Source organism: Poecilia reticulata, chromosome 15 (genome assembly GCF_904066995.2).
Source record: "Poecilia reticulata chromosome 15, P_reticulata-male-v2, whole genome shotgun sequence".
Classification (NCBI taxonomy): domain Eukaryota; kingdom Metazoa; phylum Chordata; class Actinopteri; order Cyprinodontiformes; family Poeciliidae; genus Poecilia; species Poecilia reticulata.
In genome coordinates, this window is record NC_088844.1 from 15,319,032 (window position 1) to 15,334,667 (window position 15,636).

The 15,636-nt window shown below is 39.4% G+C and overlaps 1 protein-coding gene across 1 annotated transcript in view; it reads left to right on the forward strand.

The window, feature by feature from the left end:
* zcchc24 (zinc finger, CCHC domain containing 24) overlaps positions 1 to 15,636 on the forward strand; it is a 47,558-nt gene that overhangs the window by 23,855 nt on the left and 8,067 nt on the right. The window contains exon 3 of the mRNA XM_008429477.3: positions 14,159 to 14,323. Coding sequence (XP_008427699.1) covers positions 14,159 to 14,323 — 165 coding nt within the window. The remainder of the gene's footprint in view (positions 1 to 14,158; positions 14,324 to 15,636) is intronic.

Sequence of the window (15,636 nt, forward strand, 5' to 3'; positions counted from 1 at the left end):
GACCTGAAGATATGTCTCTGCAGCTGTCTTGGACAGCAGCAACAGTGGTGTGTTACTGAAGAGAAAAACACAGATTTATATGGTGCGCATGGTGTTTTTGCATCGTTTGGCAGGTCTGTAGTTTAGATTAACAGCTGAACTTTGGGGGCAGACGAATCAGTGGAACTGGGGGTGGGGTGATCTCGTAAGTAAACGAACCTGCAGTATTACCGTAAATTAAAATCAAATAAGTGCATTTCCTGTACCTGCTTGCAGAAAATTCATTATTAAAAAAAAAAAAAAATCCACCTTCAGTTTATGAAAACAAGCTAAAATTACAGGTCATGACATTCAATTTGTGAGGAATAAAGTTAATAAAAGGGACTTAATGAAGATTTGGTTTAATCTCCATCAACAGATCATCATATTGGATGCTTAGCTTCCAGAGCTTTGTTTAAAAGCTACATTGGTCCTTGCACCTCAAAAGATGTATTGCTCTTTTCCCTGAATTTTACTGTTTTGTCACGTTACATCCAGAAACCCTGGTGCGTTTTACTGGGAATTTTATTTTGTGACAAACCGACAAAAAGTAGAACAAAATTGTGTGTTTTTTATTTTTGGGTTTTCTTAAAATGTTTTACAAATAAAAATCTGAAAACAACAGTGTGCCTCATTTGCTCTCAGTTGTCTTTTTTCTATCACAACTAAATCAAATAAAGAGAAACCAAGTGCCTCAAGAAATGTCCTAATAACTAAATAGACACTGCCTCTGTGTAATTTAATTTCAGCATAAATCCAATAGTTCTGTGAAGGCCTCAGAGGTTTGTTAGAAAACATAAGTGAACAAACAATCGTACCGACCAAGCAACACCCGTCTGGTGTCTTTAAGGTTTTTTTATCCTGGAAGCAGGTTTACGGTTATGAAACCATTTGACAAATATTGAAGCACTTTGACATACTGTTCAGCCCGTCATATGAAAACAGAGTATGGCACAACAACAAAACTCCCAAGACATGGCCATGCACCTAAGCTTACAGGGAGAACATTAATCAGAGAAGCAGCCGAAAGGTCTATGCTAACTGCAGGAAATGCATAGACCCAAAGCTCAAATGAGACAATCTGCTGACAGAAAAAATACTAATACATTCCACAAATCTGGCCTTTGTAGAAGAGTAACAACAGCAAAGCCTTGTGTAGCATTCAAAGAAGCCCATCCAAGTTAGGGTGGTTCTACAAAGTATTGTCCTGTATGCACGCCACTGATTTTAGATATTTGTGAAACGTATAAAAAGAATGTTTCCTTCAACTGTATGATCATAAGTGTTAGTCTGTCACCTAATACCCCTACAAAATACATTTAAATTTGTTGTGATGTGATAAAATGTATAAAGGCTTTTAATACATTTCCAAGAACTTGCAATGATTGTCTTTTTTGGGGGGTATTTTCCTCCAACAAATGAAACTTCTCTATTGGGATTGATGCCATTAGCAAAATAAACCAACATAAATTTTTTGTGTACTTTTGAGCAACATGTCCCAATCTATCTGGATAATTGGAAGCAGTGAGATGTTTTCGTCTTTGCTACAGCTCGTCTTGATTTAGCTGTTTTTTCTGGGTGATATATCTGCATGTCAAAGGACAGACTAAACAGCAATGATTCTCTCATTACTGTTACATAATCCCTCTGCAGTCTGAAAAAAATTCCTAAAAGGAGATCCTTATTCAGGTTTAAGATTGTGTGTGTGTGCGTGTGTGTGTGTGTGTACTGTGGCCTAGGATCAGTCTCCTGCAGCGCAAACGCACAAGGCAGGACTTTGATGTGCAGATTCTCACTGCGAGCTTCTGCCAGTCAGGACCATTTACTAGAAGAAACTGTGTTTTGCCATTTCTATCGCTCTGGAAATGGACTTTCGGCAATGGCTAATATAATCGTCCTCCCCTTCACGTCACAGTGAGATAAAACACACATCTACGAAAACATGTGATCACAGAGGTTAAACCCAGAAGCACATTAAGGAGATCCTGAATGCCACTGCTCGCATAAAAGTAATCAATCATATGCAGACTTAGCTGCTCACCGCTCTGTTTAGACACATCCATTTGGGTTTTTGAGGCTTTTAGGAAATGTTGCTCGGTAAGAGTGCAGTTTTGAAATAGCTGTGGATTTGATTACATACCAAAATTGTTCTGAGTTTTTTTTCCACATACCACATTTATCACATCTTTTTTTTATTTTTTATCCCAAATGCACCATTTTGGTTCAATCAAAATGGTACCTGACGGAGATTACAAATAAAAATCAGCTCATTTTGCATTTTGAGATCTGAGAACAGGTGGGTTCTACTGCCTTTTTTAGAGTAATAAATGGCAACATATATAAGAATAGCTAGAATAAAGAGCTTTTAGAATATGAAACCAGTTTTTTAAGAATAGCCCACAGTGACCCACATGAGTTTAGAGCAGGTGCAGAGGAGAGCTCTCTGAGTAGATGACAACCGTGATGAAAAACTTAGAGGGGAAGTCGTATTTAGTGAGAGGTCATTCCATCTGATGACTAATATTAGAAAATATAATGAGCGTCTGTCTGCTTGCGTATTTATATATCATATTCTGGCTTCTTTATTATTAGAGCCTGAACATTTACAGGCAGCATATGTGAATGTTTCTGTCATCTTTTCAAACCATGTATGCTCACCTTGCTGAAAGTTAAAACTAGTTTATTTGGTGGGACTCAACTATAATGGACATTTACAGGTTGATTATATTCATTGCTTTAAAAGGATAAAAAAAATAATATTTCTGCAAGTATGTATAAAATCTTCAGCGTAAACATATACGCTAAAGGTTTACCATGTTGGTATTCATCGAAGGAATATGATGGTTGGTGCAAATTTACACATGTATTTTAGTCCAGAAGAAAATCAAACATCTTTTCATAGATGCTCAGATTATCACAGCAAGATTCTGCCAGTCAGTAGATTGGCAGCTTTCTTTTCACTTTGTGTTAAACATCCCATTTCAGGTGATGTCTCTTTAAAGATGCTTTATATTAAAGAGACACTGGGAAGTTGTAATTGTTGGCTATGATTGCTCAAATCTGACGAATGAGAGAACTGGTCTTTCTCTTCTTAAGCTTTATGACCCTTTCAACGCAATTAAAATATGTAAAATATGAAAGAATCATTGGTTATAGTTTTATTGCTGAAGATTTTTTCTTACATTTACAGAACAGCTACCCTGAGAAAAGTTCAGGGTAGCATAATGAAAAGATGCTTTAAGAAAAACAACCTTCTTTTTCTTATTTTTGTTGACATGTACATATCCAGCAAACAGTGATTATTACACTATATATATACATAATGCATGCCAATGCAACATCAGCCAATCAGACCACGTTCTTATTTGTTTTATGTTTTGGTAGTATATTAGTTTGCGCTATTTTTTCATTTTTACCTTGAAGTTTTACTGAGTGTTACTAGCTTAGTGAGTTTGTTGCTTAAAGTATTTTAACTGGAAGGTTGAATTATTTTGTTATAAACATATTTTGGAGAGGAGCTGTTCATGTTTATGTAGTATGTGTGTAGACCTTTCTGTTCAGATATGTTAGTGATGAATTTAAATCTTTCATCTGTTGTTATTTAATATCTTAAGCCATTCCAGGCAGTTATTCATAGACCTTAAGTGAGATTTACCTCAAACAACTGTGGTAAGATTAAAGATAACCAGAGACTGTTATTTGTCTACCTGGAGCATCTTGAGTGTCTTTTATGCTTGAACATAAAATTAAATCTGCCAAAATGTTCCATCACCTTAGCTAAAACACCCTTAGGTTTACAATTGATTTCAAAAGGACTATATCACTCGGCGCAGTCAGTTTTGAAAAGATTTTTTGTAAAAGTGCATTTTACTCACTAGGATCTTTGAACTTCCTGAGACGCTAGGCTAACGTTAGCCTGTGTCCTCTCTCACTTGTCAATAATTTGGCACATAACTAGTTTTGTTAGAGTTCCCAGTTAGTTGAACATGGTGAAAACTAAAGAGTTGTTCTTCTATTTTATAAGCTATTGCCTTGAAACTCAAAAATATTAGCATCTGGTCTCAAAGCTGCATTTTCTGACATGGTTGCTGGGTGAGCTTCAAATGAGCGTGCCCTAAAAATAAGTTGAGTGGGTTGACTTGCCCTCTGGTGCAAAAGGTCCCCTAACATAATGACTGGTTCCATTGCGTCTGGTGAGGTTTATTAGACACATTTAAAAGTCAATTATAGGTAAGGCTACATTGTCGAATTATCGTCATTTGCTATCATTTCATTTCATGAGTTTGATAGAAACCTGTGACGTATTATGACTTCTATGCTTTGTGAAGCTTGAGCAGACTTGGAGCCACACTCCATGTTCTGTGTCTGCAAAATAACTTGCAGGGTTCGTTAGGTGTGCTTGGTGGTGCAGCTATTAGTAAGCGATTGAGGTGGTGTGCAGCAAATTATGTGTGATTCTATAGTTTATATTTAGAGACAGTTAAGGAAGATAAGACTGCTTATCTCGGCTGTGTGGCGAAGTCTGTACACAGCGCACACAAGCATCAAAGAGGTTCAGCCTCTACGAGCAACATGTTGGAAATTTAGGCTGAAGCAAAAGCAACCAAACCACATGATTAATAGATATGGAGTTACTAAATCTCTGGAAATATTTCCTGTGATATCTTAGAAAAGAATCAGACTTGATTGATCCTTTGATCCTTTTGATGTTTCGCAGAGGAGAACAAGTTCTCAGGTTCAACCTCTTGTCCAAGTTTCTGCCCCTGTAGCATTCATCACAGAGCCAGGGCTAGCACGCTAACCGAAACCACATTAAAGCAATTAGAAGCCTTATCAGAAATACCACGCTTAATGAGCAAACCAAACAAAAACCCAACGCAGAAAGGCCGAAAGCTAACATTGTGAAGTGAACCCTGTCCTCGCTATCTGTCAGCCTATCCGTTTCTGAACGTCAGCCAAGCTCAATACAAACTCTGAGATGAGGACACAAGACCAGACACAGGCGCACTTTTCCCACTCACGGGCACATGGAAATGCAATACACACAAGTTGAGTGCCGTTTTGGCATTCCTGGGCTGCTCTCTGAGTGATGTCCTGGGGGATGTGGAGAGTCAGAGCGTGGCCTGAGCTCCTTCGCTGCTCCTTTGTTTACACTGATGGTTTCCAGATGCGAGCCGGTGACTGGAGCTCAGCAGAACACTGGGGAGCGGCCCAGCAGTTCAGAGGCAACTTGGACTGAGGCAGCTCCATCGTGAACGCTTGAAAAACAAACCGAGGCTCATTTAATGACTCTGCAATTGTTTCCAAAGGGTGAGAGGGTTTTGTGGGGTTGGGGGGAAGCATGGGGGGGAGTCTGTATATGGTTTGGTTTGTCCTCATTAACATCAGCGTCACGTGCAACTGCCAGTGACGTCATGGGCGATTAGAAGTAATTATTAGTTGCAAAATGTAGACCTGGATTAATTTCATCTGACTGCAATTAACATACTTGTTTTCCAATCTGATTGCATGTTTCTTTTAAAGAGATACTAGCCAAGCCTTTGTTCTGAAGCTGATTGCAAAGGAAAATTCTGCACACTATAATTTACCCCGACTTGTTTTTCCTGTTACTTTAAGTACATTGTCTGTCTTCTCTGTGCACCCTCTCCTTCAGATGAGATTATTTTCACGAACAGAGGTGCATTGTGCTCGATTAAGGCCGAACGTATCCCTCAATCGGCGCACCTGTTCCTTCCATCACTCTCAGCCTCAGCCACTTTTCCTTACAGGCATTATAAAGAGACAGCTGCACCAGCAAAGGAGCTGACCAGAGGGAGGGAAGGAGGTGAGAAAGACTTCAGGGAAAAAGAGGGGAGGGGAGAGAGAGAGAGAAAGAGAGAGAGACGAATGACCAGAAAACAGTGGCTGTATTTAGAGCTTGCAGTGCATGGTGGGATTGATAAACAGTTCCCATAATGCACCTGGCTGAAGTTCTGGCATGAAGCTGCAGCTGTTTACCCTAGTGGCGGAAACAAGCAATAAAAAATGCTTGTCCTGTGCGCAGTGGGACACAGCTGAGGTGGTGACAGTGCCATTCTTTTGAGGTGCTTGAAGTTGCGACCATCTGCACGCCCCCACTTGGTCCAGAGTTCTGGCCGACAGGCGCCCTCAGATCTTTTTTTTTCTGTCATCTCTGTTATGTCAGACAACACATTAAACGTGATGGTTCCACAAACTCCGTTTTCCTGTTTTCACAGTGACAGGTATACATATCTCTTCCACATGTGTGTTGCCTTCATGTGGTCTACAAGACTGGCCCTAAATGACCCAACAAAATGTTCTTGCTTTTAACTTTGTGGTCTGTAAAACAGCCTCAGACATTCTCTTTGAATGGTTGACACTGTCTCAGTTTTCACAAAACTTTATACTGTGCGAATAGTTTAACACGTTGAACAAAATCACATCACAGAGTGGAGTTTATGCCGCATCGTTAACTTGACTTAAGCATTAACAAGTGGAAAAACTGAGAATGTAATTAATTAATTACAGAGGCTTAGCGGAATGTACAGCAGTGTGAAGCTTAGAGTTGCCTTTTTATATCTTTTAGCCTACTTCATGTTGTCAGACAGATTCTAGTTTTGGTGTTGCTATTAAATGAAGCCAAACACAGCTGTCCAAAGAATGTGGTTTGCTACAGTTAATTTATGATTGAATGTGTGGGAGACTTTTTCCACTTGCATGTTGGTTTGAATTGCTTGTTGCCTTTAATAAACGAAGTAATTCGAAAACAGTTGTTTGTATTTAATCAAAAATTGTTCAATGATCTGAAAAGGTGTGGCTAAAAACAAAGACAGACTAAAACTCTAAAGCTCCATATTCATTCACCTGTTGGTACTAAGAAACAATAGAGTATTGGTAATATGTAGCATAGAGGACAAGGTCACCAAGTAGATAACAAAGCACAGACCAGGTGCAAAACTGGTGTGCAACTCTTGACTGAGAAAAACTAAACAAACAGGTAATAGGCTTATTGTATCAGCTCAGCTGCAGTTCTTCCAAGGGACCGAGCCATCTGTTCTGTCATTGATTACAAGTGCAAATGTTTGCACTGAAAAAGGTCACATAGGTGAGGAGATTTGGCGTGAAAACCACGAGACTGCTTCAAAACAAGGTAACGTACTAATGTTTACTCAGAATAGCCTAGTGAGCAGAACAGCCTAAGTCTTACCTAAACTTTCCTTTAGGTCAGATGCCAACTTACCCAACATTCTTTACCTTAAAAAAAATAGTATGACATGTCACTCTCACACTTCCCTCTCAAATACCCGTAAAGCGCATTTTGAAAATTAATAGTAAACTCTGGTCCTCATCCAGCCTCTTTTGTCACCAATCGAGTTGTTTTAGGCTTTTTAAACGATGGTCTTGTAGCCGTTTCCTAACCTGTGAAGATCGACGCATGCCTGTCTTACTTAAAGGCATCTGCTCTTGTCTGTCTTTTTTTCCCCAGGAGTAACTGGAAATGGTCGTTTATTTATCAAATGCATTAAAAATAGTTCTGTTATGTTTGTTATATATCGGGGTGACTTTGTACTGCAATAAAAAAAATACATTTACAGATTAGATCATTTTTATAGATGCCCTAGTTGCTTTATAAACCACTTTACTCAATTGTTTTACTCATATAATGCTGAATGAGATTAGACATTTGCACAAAACGTTCTGTAGACTTTTTCTCCTCATACTTTTTTTGTGGTCTGACCTCGGGTTTAATATGAAGTCCTCACTGTCAAAGGTGCACGTGTTGTCCGATATATTTTGAGAAAGTATGAAATCTTGTCCGCAACCTTGAAAGCAGCAACCTCGGTGATGATTCCTGTTGGGTTTGACTTGGACGAGGGTTTTAACGTTAAACCAAGGCTAGCCTCTCCTGCAGACAGAGGATTAAGGTTTCAGGTTTTGGGGAGGTGTCTGCAGTCTGGGGTCTGTCTGCTGGTCATTATTCGTATTGATATACGAGATCAGCTTCGACACCACCTTTCAGCCTCAGACAGTGGTCAGGGTTGCATTTTTGTCCGTGGTCGGTGATAGAAATATGCTTAAAACGTTCACTGAAAGAAAGCTTTTACATGGGCTTTGTGGCAAAACGAGGTTGAAACTGGAATTTTTTGATTAAATGTCTGAACCGCATGCCTTTTTAATCAATTTCACCCTATTAGCTGGGTGTCGTCTTGCCTGGAATAACCAATTTAGCAGTGTACATAGAAATGGTGCTCGTGCCTTGGATTCCTGATATCACTCTATTTGTGCATGTCTGACACATGTACAGTCCCTCCTGAAGATTGCTTTTTTCTCACTGCATTCCTTCACATAATGGGTTCAATCCAGTGTCGTTGTGGCCAGAACTTCAGTGGTATGTTAACACTGTTTCATCCCCCCACCTCTCTGTTTCTGTGTCTCTGAAATGTAAGGTCTAATTGAAAGCAGAGCAGCAATTTTACGACAGCTCTCAGTGTTCTGCCCCTATGGAGGCCATCTGCTTTGGATTTGGATTTCCTCCTCCTCCTCCTCCTCCTCCTCCTCCTCCTCTCTCTGTTTCACCTCCCCCCCCGCCCCCCTCTCAAAAATTAAAGGCTGATTGGAAGGTCTTTCTATAGTTGCTTGTTGAATTTATCCGCTTTCCTTTTCAATCACTCTGCAGGTTTTTAAGTGTGTTCATCAAATCCTAAAGAAGTTTCTCTCGCTAGAGTGTCTCCTCCTTCTCTCCCATTTTTTTGTTTTTTTTGTTTCAGTGTTTCAAGTTCAGCGCTGTTTATTCTATTTAATGCAGTCTGTGAGCTCATTAATCCTGCGATACGAGCCAAGGAACGACTTGTGTACTCCTGGGGGGAGTGGGGTGAAACAGAGTAGGAGTACTGCCGGAAACTGTGCGCTGAGACTTTCCAGTCGGGCCCTTGAGAGTGTATGAAAACCCGTGGATGTGGGATCTGTTCGGTTTGCGTGTGTCCACTCTAAAGGACTGGGAAGCAGTATTTGTCCGTGTCGGTGTGTGGCCACGCTAGTCTTGACGCAGCCTCTGTGAGTGCGTGCATCACATATGCGTACATGCCTCAATTAACATCTCGCTGACCCAAAGTGTGAATGCATTTGTGTGCGATACGAGGACGTGTTTCTTCTCCGAGCACTCTGTCCTCTACACACTCTCTGACCCTTATCTTACTTCAGCTCACAGGCCTTCAGCCTCGGGACTTAAACAAACACCAAGCACTGTTTAAAAAAAAAAAAAAAAAATGCAGTGACAAACTCCACTTGCTGCCTTTTGGCACAGAAGTCAGCAGCTGTTTTGCAATGTTTTCCTGGTTGACAGACAACTAAAATGCTCCAAATTGCTGAAATATGTCCATTTAGGTTTTACTCTAAGCTTTTTATTGAGTAGTCCAAAAGGAAAACATGCACAAAAAAAAAAAAAGACTTCCCATGCAGTCTCATCCCCCATAGTGCTGTGTGGTGTGATGACGCAGTTTAATCCTATTACTCACTGAGCTGAGTGCATTGTGTACAGTTAATAAATTCAGCTTTTCTGGAAATCAACTCTAACTAAAACATTTACAGTGGAGAGTTTTAATCTGCTTTTCACCGCATAAGTAAAAACAGAATGACAAAAGTCTCTATATGTATAAACAAACCTGTTTTCCTCTGCTCTCTCCATTTCTGCCGGCTGTTATGACACGGCCGTCCAGATGTTGTTGTGGCATCGTTTCCCACGTGTTTTGTGGGGGCCCAGTGGATTGCACAGCACCAACCGGGCCTGCAAAGTTGGTGACTTCAGCTCCTAAACTCGCTGCTTTTGCCTGAGACCTCCATGACAGCCAGAGTGTTGCAATGGCCCCGTAACAGCTGACCACAGTTTGAGTGCAATGCCGAGATTTACAACTCCAAGTGTCCAAACGAGCTCCGTGGTGATTTGCAGCTATGCAAAGCCAAATTTGCACAGGGAATGTACATAAAAGTGGATCATTTTAAAAATGAAATATAATAAAAAATGATTAACACACTTTTCTACGAGAGGATTTAACTGAACAATATTCCTGAAACTTCATGGAGGATAGTAATAGAAATTCCTAATTTAATTGCTTAGTGGTTGATTTTGATTTGAACTCGGTAGTTTAGTGTTTTGGTAAATTAAGAAGATAAATGTTTATAAAATACTAACATACACAGTTGAAGACAGATTTTTACATACAATGAATAAACAAACTTTTTTTTTTTTTATCACTGAAGATCAGACGAAACATTTCTTGTTTTAGCTTAGATAGAATTACCAAAATTATTTCTATTTACTAAAAGCCAGAAAACTGTGAGAATATATTTTAGAATATTTTTTGTAACTTCTCAGTGTCAGAAGTTTACATTCCTTTGTTCAGTATCAGGAATAACTTGTATTTCAAAATGTATGACTTTGGTTATATAAATAGGAGAAGTTTGTGTTTCCTTCCATAAACTTCTGATAAACTTCTTTTTACTGGTGAGCAATTGTGAAGTGGAAGAAAAACTGTACTTTGTTTCACATTAGAGTTAATTGGAGAAACTCCTGTGGATGTAATTTAAGACCACATTTCCGTCTTGCTTGATATGATGGGAAGGTCAAAAGTATCAGCCAAGATATCAGGAAGAGAACCAGCTGCACAAATCTGGTTCTTCCTTGTGAACAATTCATCAATGCTTTAAGGTTCTGTTCAAACAATTTCATAGAAGCTCAGAAATAAGATGGATTCTGTGTCCTAGAGATTAATGTGTTTTGGTTCAATATTTGCAAATTGACTCCAGAACAAATCCAAAGAACTTATGAAGATGCTGGTTTCTCACAAGGACGAATCAGACTTGTGCAGCTGCACAATCCTCTTCCTTATATCTTGGCTGATTCTTTTGACCTTCTCATTGTGCCAAATAAGACATTGATGTGTTTCAGGTGTGGCCTTAAATTACATCCACAGGTGTGACTCCAATGAACTCAAGTGTGTCAATTAACATATCAGAAGTTTGTGGAAGAAAGTCCAGAAAGTTTAACCCAATTCATATAAAAAAAATAAATAAATAAAAATAAAAAAAACAGTCATCCCTTGAATTTCTTTGAATTCAAGAAAAGCTACAAAAAAAAAATCTAAATATTTTCTTGCTGGGTTTTCTGACATTTAGCAAATAGAAATAACTTTAGTAATTCTAACTAAGCTAAAACAGGAAACGTTTTGTTTGTCTGAACTTCCGACTGTCATAAAAAAAAAATTAAAAAAAAAATACATGTATATGTGTCTTTTATTCAGTGTATGTAAAAATCTGGTTTCAGTTGTAATTTCATTTCATTTTGGAAGAATGAAAATGTTCTATTAATGGTTCGGCCCATTTTCAACCTTTGTGATATTATACACTTTGAGCCCCGATTAGACCAAAAACACACCGAGTGACCAAATTTGGCTGGAGTAGATTACGAGTAGATTGTGGAAAGAATACTGAAATCATCAGCTGTCCGCGCATGTGAATAAATTATTCTGTGTACAAAAAGTTCCCAATGAAAGTACTGTACATAGTGAACCATGTTATGTTCTGTGTCAAATATCTTACTCATTAAAAGTCAGGATGTGTACAACATGATCAGAGGTTTAAAAATGTAACATCCATCTTTTTCATACAACACAGCTTGGTTGTCCAGAGAGGTCTGAGGTAATCTGAAAGTCTTAAAGCAAAGGCAGATTGCGATGTGCAGCCAGAGGCCAAGGGCCAGATTCTGGAAACTAGCTTTGAGCAAAATAAGGAATGGTCATGAGGTGAATGAGTTCTGTTTCTGTTCTGCTCAGTCTTGGCTGCAAAATCAGAGATTTTAGCTTTCACATCAGGACAAACAGATCTGGCTGGAATTATCCTCTGCGTTTGGGTTTCTAAAGGAATCTCAAGGGTTAAGAATATACCCTCTGGGTATTAATCTCAGTGCTCCCAGACATCTCCATAGTGTTTACATCATCGTATTTAGGCTTTTACAAACGAGAATGTCAGCTGGTTTATACTTGGACCATATAGTAGATGGATAATTTGCAGGAAAAGTTTCCAGCAAAACGTTCTCATAGCACTGATTGCATTAAGCGAGCAACACCAGGCAGAGTGAATGCGAACCGCTGTGGATAAGGCCAGCAGGAGTCAGATTTTCCAGGCTGCATGCGTTCTCAGTTGAAGATGCAACACTGACAGTTGGGGCTTGAGGTCATGGTCCCATAGAGCCAGATGGAAGCCCAGCCCTGCATACTTACTCTGGACCTGCTAGTGCTGATGCAGAGTGCTGACGTCTGTTTGGAAAGCACCAGATGCTGCTGATTTAAGTTTCTATTACTCACACTCAGGCTGGGACTCGCAGCGAGGAATGGCCAGGAATACGGTGCCTTGCATAAGTGTTCTTAGGCCTTGAACGTTTTCACATCTCTTTACTTGTGAGCAATTGTGAAGTGGAAGGAAAACTGTTCTTGGTTTCAGCATTTTTGATGAATTGATCAAGCAAACCAAATCATCTGAAAATAAGCAGCTGCGAAAATGCCAATGTTTATTTGTCCGCCTGATCTGACCGGGTAGAAAAGGAGAGCAATGTAAAGTTTATTATTCCCAAGGGTAATTTGCTTAGAAAAATACAAATACCATTGGTAGGAATACAAATAACCACATTCATGGTACAACCAGGAAATGAACATAGGCGTCTTTGTTTGTGTCTATCAGGTCAAATAATTTATGAGGCTCACACTAACGGGAACAAATTAACATTTATACCGTTTTTCATTGCGCTATATAACCACATATCTGCAAGTTGATGGCATCAACATGTAGCTGATGTGGTAAAGAGTGGTTTACGTCAGCAAGGGGAACTTTGACCTTTCTTGAAACTCTAATTCAGTGGAACTGACGGAGCTCTACAAGACTTATTCAAATTATTTTGATGCACATTTCCACAGTACTGTTTGAGCTGTGCTTATTTTTCCACCAACAAATAAAAAAAGTAGTTTGTAGATACGCAAATCAGGTCAAGACAAAGACTGTAACTGTAAGCTGTGGTGCTATAAGGAATTAAATCAGGGGGATGAGTAAAAATGCATGTTTTTACAGATTTTTAAAAAATTTGTTGAGGATGGATCATATATCATTGTCCTTCGCTTATCAATTGTGTGTTATAAAATTATAAAACGAAGGCTGCGGTTCTAATGTGAAGAAAAATGTGAAAAAGCTCAAGGAGTTCACGTTGGCAAGGCACTGCTCCGACTGTCACCTTCCTTCTTGTTCCCATCCGCCCCTCATCATCCACATCCAAGATGTCCAAAAATGATCTTGCTTGGAGTCAGGAGTGTCAAGATAGTTTAGATATCACTTAAAGGCCAAAGAGCTTCCTGACTTTTTGGAAAGCTGCCATCAGCTGCATGCATGCTGTGCATCAAGATTTCTCTTTTTTTTTTCTCTGCCACATCTGATATCACTCGGTGCAAAAAAATAAAAAAGGCACGTTAAAAATTTCCCTTGATTCCACTTATCTGACAGAGAGCTGGAGCCGAGCAGAGATTTCAGATTGATAATGACACGCTCTAACAAACCAACAGATACATTTACATTCGGGTTTATTTTGGCAGCCTGCGATTTATGCTGTTGATGTCATCTGTGGTGTATGTTTGCGACAATCTTCTATATGGGGGGAAAAAAAATAGTCTCTTTACTAAATGTTATTATAATGGCCCAAATACAGCTGCCAACATGAAGTCATGGGGCGGCGCCTTTTGACAATATCGTCCTCGGGCCCATGCTTTTTTTTTTTTTTTCATGGCTGACTGACTGTTCGCAATCATCTCCCTGTTGAGAATCAGAGGAATAATTTAAGACAGCTGTAATGGAAGCAAACGTCATTTATATGACCGCATATCGAGCCAAAACCGTGTGTAGGAGTGTTCCGCGTGTGATGAAGTTTGATATACGAGTGCAACAAAGATGGAAACACCCAGTTGTTACCCGTGTGCTACAGAAGTGTGTTTTAAAATGTCCCTCTGCAGGACAACAACAACTTTGGGCTGTTGCTTTTTTGTTGTTGTTTTATCATATCAAGGATCTAAAGCCGAATGAAATTCTTATTTTTCTGCCGTGACAGGCCAGACCCAAGGGGGAAGGACTGACACCCTACCAAGGGAAGAAAAGATGTTTCGGCGAGTACAAGTGCCCCAAGTGTAAGAGGAAGTGGATGAGTGGCAACTCCTGGGCCAACATGGGACAGGAATGCATCAAATGCCACATCAACGTCTATCCACACAAACAGGTACGTCAGCCAACGTATCGTGACTTGATCAGAGTGGGAAAATGTTGCACACGGAGTCTGGCTCATTTCAGCTGAAGTTAACTGAATTCAGACTCTGGTTCAAGGATTTCCCAGATGGCCTCACTTACGGGAAATAAAAACCTCTTTATCTACACTGATGTACAAACGTTGAATAAACAAATTACATTTCCTGACGCATAAATGCTTAGAATTAGGCAGTTAATCTGCTCAAGACTCAAAGAAAAACGCATTTATGAATGCCTCACTTAGAAATTTATGCCATTAAGGAAGTGACAAAAAAGTCATGACATGTTCAGGAAGATAACATGAAATCATTTTAGCCATAAGGTTTTTTAGTTTTTTTCCAAACCACACATGCTGCCATTAACATGCTGCACAAACAGTGTTTTGCTTTCTGTCCAAAAAATGTTTCTCAGAGCTTATTTTGGTGCAGAGGCAAAGAAAGAGTCCACTGTTTTCCAGCTGGAGATATATTTATCCCAAACACTTCATCTTTTAATATTTATGCTTCTCCACATTCCTACAATTCCACTTCCAGAAATAAAATTAGGCTGACTGCTAGAGGCCCAGCTCTCTGTTAGCCTTTGCAAAAACTGAAGCTGGAAATAAAAGATTTCCCCCCATGTGTCACAGGTCAAACAATTGAAAGAAAAGCTTCAATTTGTCAATTTGGTTTTAATAAAAATGCAACTTTGTGAAATGCTTCCTCATCCAATCCCTGAGAATATTGACCAAACTAACTTCATTCTTCTTTTGTAATCAATAAACTTTAAATTGTTATTTTGATTTGAACTGTATCTGGTTACTGCTGCTGCTAGTCTGGAGGAATTGTGTGGGGGAGGGGTGCTCTGTGAGGTGGAGGCTCTGCTGGAGGCTGCCGCTTCAAGAAGGACTTTTGAGGAAATAGGTGGTGCTTTGTGATAGCAAACGTTCAGGTATCTACTTTAGGATAGCGGCATTTGAAGTGAACAAAAAGCTCAACAACTAAATACCTAAAAAGGTGCCATTTTAAACTATTTTTTTCAGCATTTTAGTGATTGATGGCCTTATGAAACACAGACATGTTCCAGATCCTAGAACACACATAACTTTTAACAGAGTGCTGACATTTCTGCATCGCATTTTCTCCCTCAAAAATCTAAACTAAAACAACTTTCTGATATTCAGTCAGCTGCTGGATTTATTTCGACATCAAACAGAACCACTCCTGGATTGGGATTATGTATCTGTGGCCTCACCCTGATATCTGATCTAAGAAAAACCCCAGATTGGATCAGAACAGTCCCAACTCT